Source organism: Pristiophorus japonicus, chromosome 1 (assembly GCF_044704955.1).
Source record: "Pristiophorus japonicus isolate sPriJap1 chromosome 1, sPriJap1.hap1, whole genome shotgun sequence".
Lineage (NCBI taxonomy): Eukaryota > Metazoa > Chordata > Chondrichthyes > Pristiophoridae > Pristiophorus > Pristiophorus japonicus.
Genome location: NC_091977.1, coordinates 284999509 through 285022310, shown reverse-complemented (window position 1 = coordinate 285022310; position 22802 = coordinate 284999509). Strand labels below are relative to the sequence as shown.

General features: G+C 43.6%; 1 protein-coding gene across 1 annotated transcript in view; it reads right to left on the bottom strand.

Moving 5' to 3' along the window:
• neto1l (neuropilin (NRP) and tolloid (TLL)-like 1, like) overlaps positions 1-22802 on the bottom strand; it is a 414618-nt gene that overhangs the window by 9508 nt on the left and 382308 nt on the right. The window contains exon 9 of the mRNA XM_070888466.1: positions 6819-7377. Coding sequence (XP_070744567.1) covers positions 6819-7377 — 559 coding nt within the window. The remainder of the gene's footprint in view (positions 1-6818; positions 7378-22802) is intronic.

The window sequence follows — 22802 nt, the reverse complement described above, 5'->3', positions numbered from 1 at the left end:
TTGAGCCACATGAGAATCGGAGTCAGAGAGCCTCAACTGAGAATCTTCAGAATGGACACCTATGAATTACAGCTAGAATTCAGCCAGTCACATCGGTGATTGCAATCGACAGGTTCCACTTTGGAACTATAGCACCATTCACCATCTCAAGATGGTCCAAAATGCTTTACAAACAATGAAGTACTTTTTATAATGGAGTCACTGTTATACTGTGAGGAAAGGCAACAGTTAATTTTGTACAACAAGGTCCTACAAACAGCAATGAGATACCTAATGCATACAATATTGAGGGTTGAATATTGGCCAGGATATTGGGAGAACTCCCTTGCACTTGGTTGAAAAATGTCATGAGATCTTTCATGTCCACCCAAGAGGACAGGCAAGCTTAACATCTCATCTGAAAGACGGCACATCTAATAGTGCAGCACTCCCTCAGCACATAAGAACATAAGAGCATAAGAAATAGGAGCAGGAGTAGGCCAACTGGCCCCTCGAGCTTGCTCCGCCATTTAATATGATCATGGCTGATCCGATCATGGACTCATGTCCACTTCCCTGCCCGCTCCCCATAATCCCTTATCGGTTAAGAAACTGTCTCTCTCTGTCTTAAATTTATTCAATGTCCCGGCTTCCACAGCTCTCTGAGGCAGCAAATTCCACAGATTTACAACCCTCTGAGAGAAGAATTCATCCTTATCTCAGTTTTAAATGGGTGGCCTCTTATTCTAAGCTTATGCCCCCAGTTCTAGTCTCCCCTATCGGTGGAAACATCCTCTCTGCATCCACCTTGTCTAGCCCTCTCATAATCTTATATATTTCGATAAGATCACCTCTCATTCTTCTGAATTGCAATGAGTAGAGGCTCAACCTCCTCAACCTTCCCTCATAATTAACCCCCTCATCACTGGAATCAACCTAGTGAAGCTTCTCTGAACGGTCTTCAAAGCAAGTATATCCTTTTGTAAATATGGAAAGCAAAACTGTACTCAGTATTCCAGGTATGTCCTCACCAATACCCTGTAGCAAGAGTTCCCTGCTTTTATACTCCATCCCCTTTGCAATAAAGGCCAGGATTTCATTTGCCTTCCTGATCACTTGCGATACCTACATACTAACCTGAAGTGTCAGCCTGGCTAATATGCTCTAGTTTCCGGAGTGGGCCTTTATCCTTTGACCTTCTGACTTTGAGGCAAGAGTGCTGACACTGAGTCAATAAAACGTCTTAGATTTTCTTTCCCCTTTATTGAGGTAAAATAGTTTCATACCTTTCTTTCCCACCCACTACTAAGCACTCCTCAATAATATTCATAGATTCCATTAGAACATCACAGTAAGGTCTGTACCCCAGTTCAGTATCTGTAGCTGTGTTCTGCAGCACAATAGTTTAGAATGAAGAATGTGAAATGCAGAATCAGGATTTATCAGAATCGGTTTCCTGGGCAAATCCCCAGCTGGTTTAGCTATCCTGATAACATATGTGCTAGCTGATCAAGATATGCATTACCATTAGAGAATCCTACTCTACGCCATTCCCTTCTCCCCACTGTAAAGAAACAAGATGCACAATAAAATGGACATTTGTCTTAACAATTGCAAAATTCATCAGTCATGTGCATGTATTCACCGAAGTACACAATACTCTGTGCAAAGATTTTAGACAAAAGTAGATATTCATATAAATGCATGCAAAAAAGAATGGTTTACAGTTTCTGTCATACCATCATTTCATACTGTAAAAACATTGTATTGTTATTTGCCCTAATTAATAAAAATACAACTTTATGCATCTGCCAAAAGAAATGGCTGTAATTACAGTGAAATGCTCAGTATACAGCACAGTGTAATTCCTGCCCATAGATAAAAACAAATGTCTGACAGTTATATACCCTGTGTAATAAACAATTTGCAATAACATTTTTTGGGAATCAAATGCTTTTATCTTGATTTTCACTGTTCCATTTTTTTGGTGCTGGCCAAAATTACACTACTGACAAATGAAGTGTTATTTGTGAATATTCCTCAGCAGTTTTGAAGCAGGATTCAATTGTCCTCATCTTTTTCAACATGTAATCCATTGAGAAAGCAACAGTATGAAAATGGGAGGCTAAAGCACAAGTAGGGATGCAATGAGAAAAATATGTAATTTCTAAGTTGTGAATAATTCTATTATTTTCAATCATCCCTGAAAATACATTAAGATCCCCTCATAATCAACTGGGATCTAATGTAAGAATTGTCTCAGAATCTCAGGTGTAACAAAATGAGTCTAAAGTAAAACAATCTAGAGTATTATGTTACTGTAATGAGTGCTAGTGAGGAACTGATGTTAATGAGTCAAGAAGCTACTTAGTCTCAAAAAACTACAATAAAGTAATTATTGCATATTGTATATTGAACACATTTTAAAAAAGCTCAGTAACATATTAAAAAGAAAATAAGAATTAGATGTACAACTTTATCATTCCCTGGCATAACAAATTTGGGAATTCTTGCAACTATCTTCTTTGAAATAAACTTTTCAAATTTAAATAACACTTTAGAAGCAAACATTTAAAGAAAGCTGACTAGATAATAACTCACATTATTTTAAATCATAGTAATCGCAATGAAACAGAAAAGATAAAATGCACGGATTCTACAGTGCTCCAGTTTCGGACAGATTGTAATTTTATTTATTTTGAGTCTGAGAAGTTACTCCCCAGTGCTGAGTTATATTGTTCTGGGTCCTCGTCTTCCACCACTGTCGTTGATCTTCAGCCTGTCTTAAACACATATATACATATCTGTACCATCCTGGATCTGACTGCAGCTTAGATAAAAGGCTACACCAAGACTGGTCTTTACAGCATTATTGCACATCTAAATTTGGTTCAGGAAACAGGCGGTAAATAGACGTCCAAGAGACTCATGCTGGCGTATGTCCAAGGTCCACAATTTCAAAATTCTTTGATGCATGTTCAAAATCATCCAGCAGCACATTATTCTCAAGCAGTCTATATAATGAAAACAGTGTAGATGTAACACAATGGATAGGTAGATTCAAACCACATTGCCACTAACACATTGTACAATTTATGGAAATGGCATTGACTAAAATCGTTCTGCACAGATAGTCGGGTAAACTTTTGTCTTCACTGTCTGGAGCAAATTTCCGACCCGATATCGAACCCACCCAAATTTTATTCCATGGACTGAAAATCAGGCAGGTTCTAGAACAGGTGGGCGATGTGCTCCATCAGATTATTGGTGAAAACAGAAACTTGTCCCAATGAATCCTTTTAGATAAATGAGCTGAAAAGCATTTTCTAAGGAAATGTTATTACCTAAGAAATCTTGGTCATTTTATTTCATGAGATCAATGTTAATAGTTATCATGGTCAGTACAGAAATATTTCATAACATGTTGAATGTTCAGCACGTTCAAAGTTATAAGACTGGGAAGCTTGATGGTGATCTTAACTATTAATGTTTCTTGGTTGGAGTCTGTTTTTTTCAAATCTCCAGAAAGTAGTTTTTAGTTCATTATCTAACACATCACCCTCCACCCTAAGCCCAGTGAAAGTATTGACAGTGCAACCAGATGCTACTGGGGAATTGGTCAGTTTGGAACTGGGAATAATATACAGTTATAATTCCCTTATAGATTGGGAGAAGAGCGGGAACACTGCTTTGTTGTTAAGTTTAGAAACAAATAATTAGGTTTTATTTGGCAAAACATTGGTGATGATATTAGAAATGTAAATAATAACAATACAAATCACAGTGTACTGCTCCTTTAACCATCTGTCCATTCATATAACGCATTGCATGATCAGCTCAGCATGAGGAATCCCTCAGTTTTTCAATGCAAGAGTTAGGTTTAGCATTTTAGAAGGTAAAAAGCTGGTGATCCAATTGGAGCTAAAGGAACTAGCAATGGTTCAAAAGAAAAATTCCATCCTAGCTTCAGAACATGCGCCCTAAACTGGAATCCTCAGATTCTCTTCCTTGAAGCTCATGATAATATTATTGATGTTGAGGGGAGATTTACTCTGCATGTTAAATATATAAAAATGTCATAAACCTATTTATAATCAACAAATTTACAATTTTGTTACACACAGCAGACAGAGGAAATCTTCCCCGTGATGCTTAAGTAAACATCAGTTTTGATGTTATAGCCCTCAGTTTACTTAGCTAAAATAATGGGCAGGACAACTTCAGGCAAAAACATTTAAATATTCGTACTGTAATAACCTACAGCTTAGTTTCAGGACGAGAGGGAACTATTTGATTGAACATCAGGCCAAGGACTGCACGTGATTCAGATATGTTTTTCTGCTTCATTCTGGACAAGCTCAGAATATCACTGTAGTAATACAGAGGAATATAAAATTGTATAATATGTGTTGGGACAAATCCTCATAGGAGATTGGATCAGGGTCAATACCTCTGTAAAAAGGGTAATACATAATGGAATCATAAATGAACTGGATCGCCGCAAATTTGGAACTATGTGCCACCTTTAGGCATTTCTGCTACATGGATTTTGAGATCCAACGTGCATATGCATTCTAAATCTATTATAATGGATCGTTGTTATGCCCAAGGGACAGTGAAGCGGCTTACATTTATCAACAATGAATTTTCTTATGTAATAATTATTTAGTACTGTGCCCCATTTCATGAATTTTAAACAAATGTTTCTGTTTCAAGTAGACAATGCAACACATAGTTCACAGACTGTAGATGAAGAGCCGAAGTCTTCCTTTACACAGATATGGATATATATGTAGGACTATATCTGAATCCATCTGTATTTTGCTATGTATATGTGCATATACACACGCATAAAAACAGATCCATGTTGTAACCTGAGTCAACTTGGGAAAAGTCGGCATACAATTTACAATGTGCGGTGTCAACCAAAGCCCAAAAGATCTAAACATCAGGAGAAGGAATATCCCTCTTGGTAAAGAGAAAGCATTTCCCACTTGCAAAGCCTGTATGCGCATCGAGGTTGAATATTGCTTTATCTTAACTGCTGGAGGAATTATGGAAATAAAGAAAACGGCAAAGTCAAAAGTTCCTGATACCTGAGGCTATCTGGCATAAAACAAAAAGCAGTTTTATCAAACAGGCATGTTAATTCACTTGAAGAACGAATGCTTGAAAGCTAGAATTTTTCTCTGAACCTTTTTTCTTTTTAATTTCTAGTGAAGTATCCAAGGTGCAGTACACAATAAAAATAGTTTCTCTTTTATTAGACTTTATCAAAAACATTGCTTCATGCCTTTTGTTTCTATTTTATGCGGTAAAAAGATTACTCTGACCTACATCGCCTACTGAATGCGCATGAACATCTATATGCATTACATATAAATATATATATATCACTGTCTATATTTTATAAATGTTTTCGAGTGGTTTATATCGTGACAAGATGAGCAAAGATATGGCTGATGATATCACGATTGCTAAGATTAAAAACATTTATTACTATTGGCCTTGTAGAAAAAAAATGATAAAGTAGCCTTGTCTTTTTCTTTAAAATGATGGCAACTATTTTATCACTTAGTTCCTTCATGCATCTAGTGAGATAGAAACATTATTTTGTTTTACAAATGCCTAGGTCAAAAAGCAACATAGCAAAGTCTCCTCCCATTAACATATGGATAACATGCGCTCCTCCTGGATAGAGTTAAGACTTACACTACAAAAGTTTATTTGGCTTTAGTAGATACTCTACTTCAACACCATTGAATATTTTTCTTTGCACAATGAAACCCTACTAAGCTCACTCCTGTTTCTATTAAAATATACTATTGTTTGATTATTTGAAATATTTATTTCAAGAGGCCCTTTTGTCTCTTTCTTTCATAAGAACATAAGAAATAGGAGTAGGAGTAGGCCATTCGGCCCCTTGAGTCTGATCCGCCATGCGATAAGATCATGGCTGATCTTCTACCTCCATTTTCCTGCCCTATCGCCAGATTCCTTGATTCCCTTATTATCCAAAAATGTATCTATTTCTCTTGAATATACTCAATGAATCAGCATGTATGGCTCTCTGAGGGTAGAGAATTTCAAAGATTCACCACCCTCTGAGTGAAGAAATTTCTCCCTATCTTAGTCCTAAATGGCCAGCCTCTTATTCTGAGACTGTGACCCCTGGTTCTAGACTCCCAAGCCAGGGGAAATAGCCTCCCTGCATTTACCGTCAAGCCCTGTAAGAATTTTGCATGTCAGTACCTACAGTTACGACTCTTGATGGAGTATGGATTGTACAGCTATTAACCACGCTTTGTTACCTCTCTGAAATGCCTATTCTGCAGCTGTAAGCCTGGACAGGGAGTGTCGGCAGGTTATTCGAAAACGAGGGGGGGGGGAGTGGGAGGGGCATTACTGCTGAGGGTAATCCTCTCCATGTCTGACATCTACAGTCGTAAACCTTCCATCAAGAGTCAATGGAGAGCACTGGTCGATTATTTTCCCTTTCTTAGCTTGGGGGTCTCGGAGGTCAGTTGCCCCTCCTGAGGTTAGATATCAGAATACTGATTTGTATTGCTCTGCAGTTTGCTTATCGCCTGAAACATTAGCAAATGTCAGTTGCATCCAATATTTATCAGAAGATCGTTTCCTCATTTTTCTAGTTAACGTAACTGCTGACAAAGCTTCCCAAGGTTCCACTGTGCATGCAATGATACCCTAGTCAGAAATGAAAAGAGTAATTGAGAGCTGAAACAGAATAGGAACAGGGCATTTGACAGTAGAAGTAAATATGGACAGTGGAGTCCTTGTTTATGAATAGTCTTTGTCAAAAATCAATTGATACTGACCGTTGGACAGCCTTATCATTTCTGGACAGCCTGTGACTTGTAGTCGGGACTTCTTCGATTTCATCGATATCACATGCATCCGCTGCGTCCTGCGAGTAGCTGTGCTTCATGACTAGGATACTCCGCCTGCTTAAGGACTGGACGCTGGGCTTCGCCGGCTGTGGCTGTATTTCTGAGAGGATGGTGGCATCACGGGTACTGAGGTTACTACGGCTACCTTTAATGCTGGATATCTGGGAACCACAGTGATGGTCGTGAATGCATTTAGAGGACGATCGCCTCAGTTTATGGTAATTCTCAAAGTCGTCCACAATGTCCCCTAGATCAGCTGTGGCCCCTTTGCCTTTAAGTGAACAGAGTTCATAGTGTGTGGGCTCAAAAACCTCCTGAAAAACTGTTTGGTCAAAGTCTGGTTTTCTTTGGATGAATTTTTTGCGCGGCTGTTTGATCTGAACTATAACAGAGATAACAATGAGAATAATCACAATGAAAGTTGTGATCCCGATTATAGTCCCACTGGTGTTGGTAAGCTGGTCCAGCAGGTTAGCCTTTCTGTTCTCTGTATGAGAAAAAGAAAAGTGAAATTATTACAATTTTTAATTCAGGATTCAATACTAAAAGCTTGACTTAAAGCTGCCGCATCCCTTTCTTGGACACAGCTTAATATCACAATGATATCAATAAAAATGTACCAATAATTACGGCCCACTTACGATCAACTGTAAAGAAATGAATTACCATTCATTACACAGTAGTGTAAAATATAATTGTTAAAACAATTCTGTGCAGTCAACTTTTCTAAACTTGAGCTTCAATCCCGGGATGTTTAAAATGGCTGCACATCACATTTTTAGCTCATTGTGCAGTGTTAGAAAATTCCTGGATATTTTCTTCTGTGTGTTAGCTTTATAAACAATTGATTGTTTGTCAAAAAAATATCTAAGAAAGGATCAGGCAATATCTTTCCACATCTGCAAATTGAGCTTGAATCCAGAGTGCAAAAGTCTTTTATGCACTATCTTTTTAGGGTCATTTATGAAAAGGACTCAGAAAGTCTCTAAGCAATTTGCTGATGGGCATGGCACCAAACTGCCTATAATTCAGTATTAATGAACAGGGTAGGGTACATTTTACACTGCTTTGCACTGGGACAGATGTAGCAGAAAGTCACAGATACTCTGCTGATTTCCAACTACTGATATCGATGGATGAAAAATTCTGAGCACTGTGCCTGCAGTTTTCCAATGTGCATCAGCTGGATTTGAGACACCTTTGATAATGTGGGGCCTTCAGAAATTCACCCTGACTCGGAAAAGTTAAAGGATGCCGTTAGAAGAGATAGAAATGTCACACTGGTCTTCTGAGGTTTGGACATTGCTTGCGCTTATGTAGAGAGTGTTTGACTGTATCTAAGTTATGCTATACCTGACCTAAGAATACTTAACGCTGTTACTTGGTACAAAACATGGAATACTCCAGTCACTAATATTGATTTCCTTTAACCGGATGAACATTTATCAAAATTTTAAATATAATCGAACCAAAATTGTTTGGCTGTACGGCAGAGTTTTGGACTTTTTTCTGGAGTTTACTCTGGCCTTGGTGTAGACAGAGTCTCTGTAAGTCCCCCAAAAAGGCTGCTGGCAGGTATGTGTTGAGACTGAAATGGCAATTTCCCTGTGCTAGGAATCCTGGTGTTATTGGGATTTGGCGTACGCTGGCAGGCTGATGTGTCACTTGAGAAGAGGACCAGCCTCCTGAAACAATTATTGTCTGGACCCTCAAAGAAATGGAGAGGGCACATTTTTTTAGAAATGACTGGTGGGAAGACATGTGGCAGATAAAATTTACTGCAGAGAAGTGTGCTGATGCATTTTGGAAGGAGAAATGAGGAGAGGCAATATTTTATTTTTATTCATTCATGGGATGTGGGCATCGCTGGCAAGGCTGACATTTATTGCTTCATCCATAATTGCCCTTGAGAAGGTGGTGGTGAGCCACCTTCTTGAATCGCTTCAGTCCTTGTGGTGAAGGTATTCCGACAGTGGCGTTGGTGTAGTGATTTGGTACAACTGAGTGTCTTGCTAGGCCATATCAAAGGGCAGGTAAGAGTCAACTGAATTGCTGTGGGTCTGGAGTCACAAATAGGCCAGACTGGGTAAGGACGGCAGATTTCCTTCCCTAAAGGACATTGGTGAACCATTTGGGTTTTTACGACAATCAAAGATTCATGGTCACCATTACTGACACTAGCTTTTTAATTCCAGATTTATTTAATTAACTGAATTTAAATTTATTATGCAATGTTAATAAGGGTGCATGAACAGAGAGGCCTGGACTGTATTGTGTATCACATACACAAATCTTTGCAGTTAATAAGGTTGTTAATAAAGCATATGGCTTATTTTTTAAATAGAGGCAAAAGCAAAGAAGTTATGGTAAACCTTCATAAATCACTGGTAGGCCTCAGCCGCAATATTGGGCCGATAAGCATAATGGTGAGGCCAACGGCGCTCACCGTTATAACAGGATAAATCGGTCGGCAACTTCCAGCATCTGCACATGTGCATTTAAATGTGGAAATCCAGAAGTTGCTGACAGAGATATCCCCGCTCCTCCACAGGGTGTGCTGTAACAGTCCTCGCCAACAGACTCAACATTGAAATGAATGCAATGATGTGATGAACTTAAGGAATGTTAATTGGTGTTGCGGATTTTTTTTAATTCTAAAAAATGTTCTTTTTTTACTTTTTTTGACTCTCTTTCAAATCTCTGTTAATCCCATCTGTGTTTCCCAATTTTATTTTGCTTTCTATACATTTTAAATCTAATTTATATTTCTTGCTTTACAGTTTCTGGTTTGGACTCTTCGTGGCTCAGTGAAGATTCTTCAATTTGATTGATTGAAGAGTCACGCTGTTACTTAGCCTGCTCACAGACACCATCGATCCCCTGTTGAGGGTGCCGCACTGGACAAGATGCCGGATTAAAGCAAGTCTCTGCTCTAAAGCCCGAAATATTTTGTAAGCAGCTGTCAGCGAGGTGAAAGATAAGTGCCATTCCTTCGCCGCTGACTGCAAAATCTGGGCCATTGTGTCCAATTTTGGGTTCCGTACTTTAGGAAGGATGTCAAGGCCTTGGAGAGAGTGCACAGGAGACTAACAAGAATGGTACCAGGAATGTGGGATATCAGTTATGTAGAGAGTAGAAAATCTGGGAGTGTTCTCCTCAGAGCAGAGGTGGCTAAGGGGAGAAACATAGAAACATCGAAAATAGGTGCAGGAGCAGGCCATTCGACTCTTCGAGCCTGCACCGCCATTCAATAAGATCATGGCTGAACATGCAACCTCAGTACCCCTTTCCTGCATTCTCTCCATACCCCTTGATCCCTTTGGCCATAAGGGCCATATCTAATTCCCTTTTGAATATATCTAACGAACTGACCTCAACAACCTTCTGCGGTAGAGAATTCCACAGGTTAACCACTCTCTGAGTGAAGAAGTTTCGCCTCATCTCGGTCCTAAATGGCTTACCCCTTATTCTTAGACTGTGACCCCTGGTTCTGGAACTCCCCAGCAGGGGTAATATTCTTCCTGCCTCTAATCTGTCCAATCCCATCAGAATTTTATATGTTTCTATGAGATCCCCTCTTATTCTTCTAAATTCCAGTGGATACAAGCCCAGTTGATCCAGTCTCTCCTGCTATATCAGTCCTGCCATCCCCGGAATCAATCTGGTGAACCTTCGCTGTATTCCCTCAATAGCAAGAACGTCCTTCCTCAGATTGGGGACCAAAACTGAACACAATATTCCAGGTGTGGCCTCACCAAGGCTCTGTACAACTGCAGTAAGACCTCGCTGCTCCTATACTCAAATCCTCTGGCTATGAAGGCCAACATGCCATTTGCCTTCTTCACCGCCTGCTGTACCTACATGCCAAACATCAATGACTGATGAACTATGACACCCAGGTCTCGTTGCACCTCTGCTTTTCCTAATCTGTCACCATTCACATAATATTCTGTTTTCCTGTTTTTGCCAGCAAAGTGGATAACCTCACATTTATCCAAATTATACTGCATCTGCCATGCACTCACCAAACCTGTCCAACTCACCCTGCAGTCTCTGAGCATTTTTCTCACAACTCACACTGCCACCCAGCTTAATGTCAACTTGGAGATATTACATTCAATTCCTTCATCCAAATCATTGATGAATATTGTAAATAGCTGGGGTCCCAGCACTGAACCCTACAGCACCCCACTGGTCACTGCCTGCACTTCTGAAAAGGACCCGACTATCCCGACTCTCTGCTTCCTGTCTGCCAACCAGTTCTCTATCCACGTCAGTACGTTACCCCCAATACCATGTGCTTTAATTTTGCACACCAATCTCTTGTGTGGGACCTTGTCAAAAGCCTTTTGAAAGTCCAAATACACTAAATCCATTGGTTCTCCCTGGTCCACTCTACTAGTTACATCCTCAAAAACTTCTAGATTTGTCAAGCATGATTTCCCTTTCATAAATTCAAGCTGACTTGGACCGATCCTGTCACTGCTTTCCAAATGCGCTGCTATTTCATCTTTAACAATTGATTCCAACATTTTCCCCACCACCGATGTCAGGCTAACCGGTCTATAATTCCCTGTTTTCTCTCTCCCTCCTTTTTTAAAAAGTGGTGTTACATTAGCTACCCTCCAGTCCATAGGAACCTATCCAGAGTCAATAGAATGTTGGAAAATGATCACCAATGCATCCACTATTTCTAGGGCCACTTCCTTAAGTACTCTGGGATGCAGCCTATCAGCCCTGGGGATTTATCGGCCTTCACTCCCATCAATATCCCCAACACAATTTCCTGACTAATAAGGATTTCCTTCAGTTCCTCCTTTTTGCTACACCCTCGAACCCCTAGTATTTCCTGAAGGTTATTTGTGTCTTCCTTAGTGAAGACAGAGCCAAAGTAGTTGTTCAATTGATCTGCCATTTCATTTATTCCCCATTATAAATTCATCTGATTCTGTCTGCAAAGGACCTAAGTTGGTCTTCACTAATCTTTTTCTCTTCACATATCTATAGAAACTTTTGCAGTCAGTTTTTATAGATTCAATAGAGGTGTTCAAAATTGTAAGGGGTTTTGATAATAAATGGGGAGAAACTGTTTCCACTGGCAGGAAGGACATAGATTTAAGATAATTCGCAAAGATAAAACCAGAGGGGAGATAAGGAGAAATCATTTTACACAACATCTTAATGTTTCGGCCTTGCAGGATGCGTATGATGTGCGCAGGCACCTGAAGTGGTCGACAGGTCGCACACATCCCCAGAAGAAGGACATTTGCGGGGCAGAGATTAGGCAATTTGCCAAACTCTTGCCCAGTGAATGTCCTTCAAACTCTTACGCCTGATAAAAGCAGGCGCATAGCCTACTTTTACCAGCGTAAGAGTTTTAAAACATAGAAAAATTAAAATTAATCATAATTTTTATTTTAAAACCCCTGTCCATTAAGGTAAGTTTATTTTTAATTGTATTAAAACACATTTTTTTAAAAATCAAAAAAAAAATTATTTTTCTAAAACATTCAGTTTCAATTAATTTTAAGTATGTGAGATGGTTTCTTCATTTATTGTGTTGTGTTTCTTGATTTGGGGGAATATTCACATTGCTAGTAATGGGAGCTCATACTTTCAATGAGAATACCAGCTGTTCATTGGTGGTCCAGGCCCACGTGATCCCAGGATCCGAATACATACCTGGAAGAAATGTTCCCGTATGCTGGATTGCGCATCTAGGTCTCCAACTGCAATCCTACGTTTCTCTGGGACCACCAGGTAGTTTTGTTAAAACTTTTACAGTCGGAGGCGTTCGCCCAAAGGAAGACTCCGACTATAATTTCCCCCCATTATGTTCTGGAATGCGTTGTCTGAAAAGGTGATGGAAGCAGATTCAGTAGTGACTTTCAAAAGGAAATTGGATAAATAGTTGAAGAGGAGAAATTTGCAGGGCTATGGGGAAAGAGCAGGGGAGTGGGATTCGGATTGCTTTTCAAAGAGACAGCACAGAAACGATGGGCCGAATGGCCACCTTCTGAGCTCCTTGAACATATGATTCTATAATTTACTTTATTCTTCACCGGCTCATCCTGAATCCAATGAAATCATTGGCCAGTACCCTAAACTCACCTTGATAATTGTCAAAAAAGGGTTACTATAAGAATATAAGAACATAAGAATTAGGAGCAGGAGTAGGTCATTTGGCCCCTTGAGTCTGCTCCGCCATTCAATAAGATCATAGCTGATCTTCTACCTCATCTGCACTTTCCTGCACTGTCCCCATATCCCTTGATTCCCTTAATATCCAAAAATCTATCGATTTTGATCTTAAACATACTCAACCTGGTTCTGTGCTGGGGCCCCAGCTGTTTACACTGTACATTAATGATTTGGACGAGGGGATTAAATGTGGTATCTCCAAATTTGCGGATGACACTAAGTTGGGTGGCAGTGTGAGCTGCGAGGAGGATGCTATGAGGCTGCAGAGCGACTTGGATAGGTTAGGTGAGTGGGCAAATGCATGGCAGATGAAGTATAATGTGGATAAATGTGAGGTTATCCACTTTCGTGGTAAAAACAGAGAGACAGACTATTATCTGAATGGTGACAGATTAGGAAAAGAGGAAACCTGGGTGTCATGGTACATCAGTCATTGAAAGTTGGCATGCAGGTACAGCAGGCGGTTAAGAAAGCAAATGGCATGTTGGCCTTCATAGCGAGGGGATTTGAGTACAGGGGCAGGGAGGTGTTGCTACAGTTGTACAGGCCCTTGGTGAGGCCACACCTGGAGTATTGTGTACAGTTTTGGTCTCCTAACTTGAGGAAGGACATTCTTGCTATTGAGGGAGTGCAGCGAAGGTTCACCAGACTGATTCCTGGGATGGCGGGACTGACCTATCAAGAAAGACTGGATCAACTGGGCTTGTATTCACTGGAGTTCAGAAGAATGAGAGGGGACCTCATAGAAATGTTTAAAATTCTGATGGGTTTAGACAGGTTAGATGCAGGAAGAATGTTCCCAATGTTGAGGAAGTCCAGAACCAGGGGTCACAGTCTAAGGATAAGGGGTAAGCCATTTAGGACCGAGATGAGGAGAAACTTCTTCACCCAGAGAGTGGTGAACCTGTGGAATTCTCTACCACAGAAAGTAGTTGAGGCCAATTCACTAAATATATTCAAAAAGGAGTTAGATAAAGTCCTTACTACTAGGGGGATCAAGGGGTATGGCGAGAAAGCAGGAATGGGGTACTGAAGTTGCATGTTCAGCCATGAACTCATTGAATGGCCGTGCAGGCTAGAAGGGCCGAATGGCCTACTCCTGCACCTATTTTCTATGTTTCTATGATTCTACGTTAACCTCAACGACTGAGGTTCCACAGGCCCCCTAGGGTAGAGAATTCCAAAGATTCACCCTCTGAATGAAGATGTGTCTCTTCTCAGTCCTAAATGGCCAACCCCTTATTCTAAGACTGTGACCCTTAGTTCTACCTAGACTCCCCAGTCAGAGGAAACATCCTCCCTATATCTACCCTGTCAAACCCTGTAAGAATTATTGGCTGGATTTTTGGTATGTTACTGCCATTGTTCGCGGCCCGGAGGGGCAGTAATGGCAGCGGGAATGATTTCCAGGTTGGGGCCAGCTTCCAGCTTCCTGCCAGGAAATGAGGTGCCGATTTTGCAGGGGTGCAGAGCAGCACCACCCAGGAAAGTCGGGCCGGTGTGCAGCGCCCCCGGTTTCAACTGCATTTCGATTTTTGGTGGCCACTGACCCTCTATCGCCCCGTAGCATGCCCTAGAGGGAACACCTGGAAAACCAGGCAGTCAGAGCTGTCATGGCGATGGTGAGTGAGGTAAGTAAAGAATGAGGCAAGTGTGATTGTTTTGTTTATTTTTATTTTTGTGTTGTATCCTAATGTGGGGTGGGGTCAAGGTATTTTAATGTTTTTTCTGTGTTTGGTGTCAATTTATTTCTTCAGGGAAGCCTTTCTTAGGGCGCCCCGAGGCCGATTCTTTAGCAATGTATTTTCAGTTGCTCAGCCGGCCTTGTGCCCTAAAAGAGGTGTGGAATGCCTCCCTTCGCGTTCTGCCTCACATTCAGGGCCCAGCTGCTAAATTTTGTGGCTGAAAACGCAAACCATTTCCCAGAGCACACATTACCGCCCCGTCGGCATTACCACCCGACAAATCCTCCATCCGAAAATCCAGCACTTTGTATGTTTCAATGAGATTTGGCGCTCATTCTTCAAAACTCTATGGGCACAATTTTCCCCAGTGATTTGTGCAGTTTTTTTGGAGCAGGCTACTAGTTTTGGCCTAAGTTGAAAAACCACAGTTTCCTCAATCAATTTGCACCAGTGTAACTCAGTTAGTTACGATTTTTTTAGGCTGTTTTTTTTTCAGCCAAAGAGGGCATAACCAGCCACCTACGCCAATTCTGGCCATTTATGGAAGTTTGGCCAGCTGAGAGTTACTCCAATTGTGCTTAGGCCAGCGTACGTGGCCTCAGCAGAAAAACCTTCCCTAGAGTTAAGGAAATCGGCGCAGGTAAGGAAAGCAGCGCAGCAGATGGTCGTGTTATGCTCATAATAAATGGTGAGACTGAGTACTGTGTATAATGAGCAAGTGTGACCTTAGCTCCTTTATTAAGGTTCCAGAGTGCAGGTACCTCGTGGGTGGCCTACTTATATACTGTGCTCCCAAGGGATGCTGGGATCCCTTGGGATTCCAACAGGTAGGCCCTCTGGTGGACAGGTGTGATGCAGGTTACAAGGGGTTAAATACATAACATCACTTCCCCATGAAGTCAACAGTATACTTATTTACAAGGTGAGATAATCTGGGGCTTTGCGCTCCCTAGTCGATCGTCTCGGTACAAATGCTGGTGTGGGTGGGTTGGTCAGTTCTTCACTAGGCTGTTGGGTAGCCGGCCTTGCGGGGCTGCTGGGGATGATGAGTTCAGTTTTGTGGTCAACTGTGATGTCAGTTGCCACTTGTGTGTGTTGGCAGGTCAAAGTTGGTGGTGTCCTCTTCAAGTTGTTCGTAGCTGTTAGACCAAATCAAATTGCGGTTCACCAAGTGTTTTTTGTGCGTTTGTCCATTGGTCAATTTGACCTGAAATACCCTACCTCCCTCTTTGGTTGTGACCGTGCCAACAAGCCATTTGGGACCACGTCCATAATTGAGCACAAACACAGGATCATTGATCTCAATATCGCGTGACTAATTTGCGCGGTCATGATACACATTTTGTTGATGCCGCTTGTCCTCCACGTGATCATGTAGATCAGGGTGGACAAGAGAGAGCCTTGTTTTAAGCACCATTTTCATGAGCAGCTCAGCTGGGGGGAATCCCGGTGAGTGAGTGGGATCTGGTGCGATAGCTGAGCAGTACTTGGGACAACCGGGACTGCAGGGAGCCATCCGACACGCATATCAAGCTTTGCTTGATGGTCTGAACTGCCCGTTCTGCCTGGCCATTGGATGTGGGCTTGAACGGGGCAGATGTGATGTGCTTGATCCCGTTGCTGGTCATGAATTCTTTGAATTCAGCACGGCCCATTGTCGCTGACTAGGACATCAGGCAAGCCGTGCGTGGCAAACATGGCTCGTAGGCTTTCAATAGTGGCCGTGGACATGCTTGCAGACATTATTGCACATTCAATCCATTTTGAGTAAGCATCCACGACAACCAAAAACAATTTGCTTGGAATGAGTCCGCATATTCTACATGGATCCGCGACCACGGTTTGGATGGCCACGACCACAAACTTAGCGGTGCCTCTCTATGTGCATTATTCAACTGAGAGCAAGTGTTACATTGGCGCACACATGACTCAAAATCTGAGTCGATGCCAGGCCACCACACGTGGGATCTGGCTATGCCTTTCTTCATTACAATGCCTGGATGGTTGCTGTGCAGTTCGCAAATAAATGTGTCTCTGCCTTTCTTGGGCAAGACTACGCGATTGCCCCATAAAAGACAGTCCGTCTGCAGGGACAGTTCATCTTTGTCTCTGTGGAACAGCCTAATCGCTTCCTGCATCACCACTGGGACACTGGACCAGCTCCCATGGAGGACAGAGTTTTTTTTACCAAGGACAGTAAAGGATCCTGGCTCGTCCAGTTCCTGATCTGGTGGGCCGTAACGGGGGATTTCTCATTTTCAAATTCCTCCATGACCATGAGCAAGTTCGCTGGCTGTGCCATTTCCACCCCGGTGGTGGGCAATGGTAGCCGACTGAGAGCATCTGCACAGTTCTCTGTGCCCAACAGCGTGAGTGCCCATCTTTGGATGTGGGCAGAGGCATTGGTATTAATCCCTTTGCTCTCCGAGAATAGTGATATGAATGGCTTGAGGTCAGTTTCAAGCTCGAAATTGAGGCCAAATAAGTACTGGTGCATTTTTTTTACTCTGTATAAACACGCCAGAGCCTCTCTTTCAACGATGCTGTCGGACCTTTCAGCCTTGGACAAACTCCTGGATGTATACGCAACTGGTTGCAAAATTCCCGATTCATTAGCCTGTTGTAACACACACCCGAACCCATGTGATGGCGCATCGCAAGCTAACACCAATCGTTTACGTGGGTTATACAGGACAAGCAGTTTGTTCGAACACAATAAGTTTCTGGCTTTCTTAAAGGCAGCCTCTTGTGAATTTCCCCATATTCAGTCATCTCCCTTGCGCAGTAGCGCATGTAAGGGTTCTAGCAGGTGCTTAACCCAGTTAGGAAATTACCGAAATAGTTAAGGAGCCCCAGGAACGACCGCAGCTCCGTCACATTCTGTGGTTGTGGTGCGTTCTTGAGGGCCTCCATTTTGGCGTCGGTGGGTCTGATGCCGTCTGCTGCAATTCTCCTTCCTAAGAATTTGACGTCCTGTGCCAGGAAAACACACGTTTCAACCTGAACTCCATGCGATGCAACCGACTAAGAAACTCCTCCAGATTCTTTAAGCGCTCCAAGGTGTCCCGACCTGTAACCAATATGTCGTCCTGGAAGACCACTGTGCAAGGAACCAACTTTAGCAGGCTTTCCATTTTCCGCTGGAAGATCGCTGTGGCCGACCGAATCCCGAATGGGCACCGGTTGTAGATAAGCGGACCTTTTTGCATGTTGATGCAGGTGAGGCCTGTCATGTATCTCACACTACTGTATATAACTGTATCTTACCATGCTATACATGACTATAACTAGATATGACCTGTAACCACAGGAGTGCACTTGCAGGAGACACTGCATACCTGTTCTACACAGGTATATAAAGGCAGGTCTCAGTCAAGTGTGGCACTCGAGAGCTGTGAAATAAAGGTACAGGTCCAGAGTGACCATGACTTCAGTATGTGCCTCGTGTGAATCTGTACTGCAGGGTCAGGACTTTACAGTGGCGACGAGTTATGGGATCACAGAATCCACAGAAAGGCTACCAACGGCTCAAATGAGAAATACAATGCTGGAAACAATTGGGAGGACTTTATAGAAAGGCTCCAGCAAAACTTTGTAACCAAAGACTGGTTGAGTGACAATAAGGCAGACAAGAGAAGAGCCCATCTTTTGACCAGCTGTGGCTCGAAAATATACGCCTTAATGAAGGACCTGCTGGCATCCAAGAAACCAGCAAGCAAGTCGTTTGAGGAATTGAGCACACTGGTGAGAGACCACCTGAAGCCAGCGATCAGCCGACACATGGCCAGACACAGGTTCTACAACTACAGATGCTGTGTGGACCAGAGCATACCTGACTTTGTAGTGGAACTATGGGGGCTGGCTAGTTTATGTGAGTTCTTCGATGAACTAAGGAAAGACGTACTGTGAGATTTTTTTATTGAAGGAATAGGCCACGCAGGCATATTCCGAAAGCTTATAGTGACCAAGAACTTGACGCTAGAGGCAGCAGTACTGGTCGCACAGACATTCTTGGCAGGAGAAGAAGAAACGAGATTGATCTATACTGCGGGTACGACAACTGACGAAACATCAGAACAAGGGATTCACAGCGTGAAACAAGCTGCTACCCCCACACACAGACAAAGGCAGGAGAGCAGGCCTTCAACAGCAGGCAGTGGTGCCAGAAGCCATCAAGGGCCACATGAATGGCCGTTCACACCTCATCAACCCACAATGCGAGCAATCAACTACAAACTGAGAGAAGCTCGAAAGAGATCAGCCAGACACAGCTCATCCTTCGGAAACAATGGAAGCGATCTGACTGGAAATGTGGGGGAAGGCACTCAACAAGGGGGTGTCGATTTCAGCACGCTGTTTGCAGAAACTGCAACTATACAGGGCATGTGCAGAAAAACAGCAGCTCGGCTGCTATACGAATAGGAAGGGTCGGAAAGTGGACCAGAAGACGGTGGGGACAGTGCCCGGGACACCGAGGTACAGCGGGTCAACACGATCAATGGCCACTGTTCTTACAACAGGACACCTCCAATAATGATGAGGGTCCTACTCAATGGGATAGCCGTCAGCATGGAACTGGACACGGGAGTGAATCAATCTCTCATGAGCGTCCAATAATTTAAACAGCTGTGGCCGCACAAAAGCAACAGACCAAAACTCGCAAGGATCGACACCAAACTAAGGACCTATACCAAATAAATCATCCCAGTCCTTGGCAGCGCCATGCTCTCAGTCACACACAAAGGGACAGTGAACCGACTTCCCCTGTGGATTGTCCCCGGAGATCTTCCAGCACTGTTGGGGAGAAGCTGGCTGGAAAAACTAAATTGGAAATGGGATGATGTTCACGCCATGTCGTCAGAGGAACGGACCTCTTGCTCAACAATTCTAAGTCGTTTTGAACATCTCTTTCAGCCAGATGTGGGCACCTTCAAAGGGGTTAAAGTTAAAATCTACATCACACAGGATGCCAGACTGGTCCATCACAAGGCTAGAGCTGTGCCTTATGTGATGAGGGAAAAGATTGAACTCGAACTGGACCGGCTTCTGCGGGAAGGCATTATCTCATCTGTGGAATTTAGCGACTGGGCAAGTCCCATCATCTCCGTCATGAAGCCTGATGGATCCGTAAGAGTCTGTGGGGATTACAAGTCGACTGTAAACAGAGTCTCCCTGTAGGACCAATACCCGTTGCCCAGAGTGGAGGACCTATTTGCCAAGTTGGCTGGAGGAAAACTCTTCTCGAAACTAGATCTCACATCTGCGTATATGACGCAAGAACTGACCGAAGAGTCTAAGCTACTCACCACCATCAACACACATCGAGCCCTTTTTATGTACAATCGATGCCCATTCGGCATCACGTCGGCAGCTGCCATATTCCAGCGCAACATGGAGAGTCTGCTCAAGTCCATCCCGGGGACGGTTGTGTTTCAAGATGACATACTCATCACGGGCAGGGACACCGACTCCAATCTCCACAATTTGGAGGAAGTACTAAGTCGATTGGATCGGGTAGGCCTAAGAGTTAAGAAATTCAAGTGTCTGTTTCTCGCACCCGAGGTTGAATTTTTGGGCAGAAGGATTGCCGCTGATGTAATCTGCCCAACAGAGTCCAAAACCGAAGCAATTCATCTGGCACCCAGGCCCCGGAATGTCTCGGAACTGCGCGCCTTTCTCGGGCTACTCAATTACTTTGGGAACTTTATGCAGAACTTGAGCACGCTGCTGGAGCCTCTCCATGTGCTACTCAGGAAGGGGTGCGATTGGTTTTGGGGACACACCCAACAACGCGCCTTCAATAAGGCACGCAAACTTCTATGTTCCAAAAGTGTTTTCGCCTTTTTTGACCCAGGTAAAAATCTAGTTCTTACATGTGATGCATCAGCGTATGGGGTCGGGTGCGTTTTACAGCATGTCAATGATGCGGCTAAATTACAACCCATTGCTTATGCCTCCAGGTCACTTTCGCGGGCGGAGCACGGGTATGGTATGGTTGAGAAGAAGGCGCTCGCGTGCGTGTGCAGTGTCAAAAAGATGCACCAATACCTTTTCGGGGCCAAGTTCGCATTAGAAACCAACCACAAACCCCTCACGTCCCTCCTATCCGAGTGCAAGACAATAAACGTCAAAGCCTCGGCGCGCATTCAACGGTGGGCACTCATGCTGGCGTCTTACGACTATACCATAAGGCACAGACCAGGCACAGACAACTGTGCAGACGCGCTTAGCAGGCTACCCCTGGCGACCACAGAAGGGTCTGATGAACAGGACTGTGAGATGGTCATGGCAATCAATGCCTTTGAATCCACAGGTTCGCCCATGATGGCTCGCCAAATCAGAGCCTGGACGACCAGCGACCCCACATTATCCTTAGGGTATTTTAATTGGTGACTGGGCAGAGACTCGCGATGCCTGCCCTGAGGAGATCAAACCTTTCCATCAGCGCATGCATGAACTATTACTGCAGGCAGACTGCCTGATGTGGGGCAGCCGAGTAGTTATGCTCTTGTGAGGCAGAGAGGCGTTTGTCCGGGAGCTCCACCGCAAGCACCCGGGGATCGTCCTTATGAAGACCGTAGCCAGATCCCACGTCTGGTGGCCTGGCATTGATGCGGACTTGGAGCTCTGCGTCCGGTGGTGCACCATTTGTGCCCAACTCAGTAATGCCCCCAGGGAGGCCCCCCTAAGCCCCTGGCCCACCAAACCGTGGTCGCGGGTGCATTTAGACTATGCGGGCCCATTCATGTGCAAAATGTTCCTCGTAGTCGTCGATGCATCGAGTGCACCATTTTAAACTCAAGCACCACCTCCACCACTGTGGAGAGCCTTAGAACCATGATTGCAATGCACGGAATTCCTGACATATTGGTCAGTGATAATGGTCCGTGCTTCACCAGCACAGCATTTTAAGATTTTAGAGTTGACCACGGTATAAATCACGTTAAGACAGCACTGTTCAAGCCGGCCTCCAATGGCCAGGCGGAGCGAACAGTGCAAATCGTTAAACAAGGCATGCTAAAAATCCAAGGTCCCACGCTGCAGAGCCACCTGTCGCGACTGCTGCTGGCATACAGATCTCGTCCACGTTCGTTGACTGGGGTTCCCCCCATGCAACTATTGATGAATGGACCTTAAAGACTAGGCTCTTGTTAATCCTCACAGACATGCATGAAATTGTTGAGGCAAAGCGCCAGAAGCTAACTGAGTACCATGACCGAAATTCGAGGGGGAGGTGGAATGAGATAGGGGACAAAGTGTTTGTGCTAAACTATGGCAGGGGTCCCAAATGGCTTGCAGGGACAGTAACAGGCAAGGAAGGAAACAGGCTACTGGTTGTACAAATGGACAATGGCCAAACCTGCCGGAGGCAGGTGAAAGTAGATTCACCAACAACATTGCAGAACCAGAGGCAGACTACATTGCAGAACTCACACCACACCAGGTGGACAGACAGAGGGAACAATCTGAGGAAAGGGCAGTCTTAACAGACAGCCCAGGCGAGATACCAGCAATCACACTGGAAGAACAGGCACCAAGGCAAACAACTGAACCACAACTAAGATGCTCCATGCGAGAGCGTAGACCACCTGAGAGACTGAATCTATAAAGACAATAAGACCTTGGGGGAGCGTGATGTCATGTATCACACACTACTGTATATAACTGTATCTTACCATGCTATACATGACTGTAACTAGATATGACCTGTAACCACAAGCATGCTTTGCCACCAGGGGTGCACTTGCAGAAGACACTGCATACCTGTTCCACACAGGTATATAAAGGCAGGTCTCAGGCAAGTGTGGCACTCGAGAGCTGTGAAATCAAGGTGCAGGTCCAGAGTGACCTTGACTTCAGCAAGTGCCTCGTGTAAGTCTGTACTGCAGGGTCAGGACTTTACAAGGCCTTTCGAAGACTCCTCCAGCTCCTGCGTCATGTAGACTGAGGTCAGGTCCAGCTAGGTGAATGTCTTCCCTCCAGCCAGTGCCATGAATAGGTCGTCTGCCTTGGGTAGCGGGTGCTG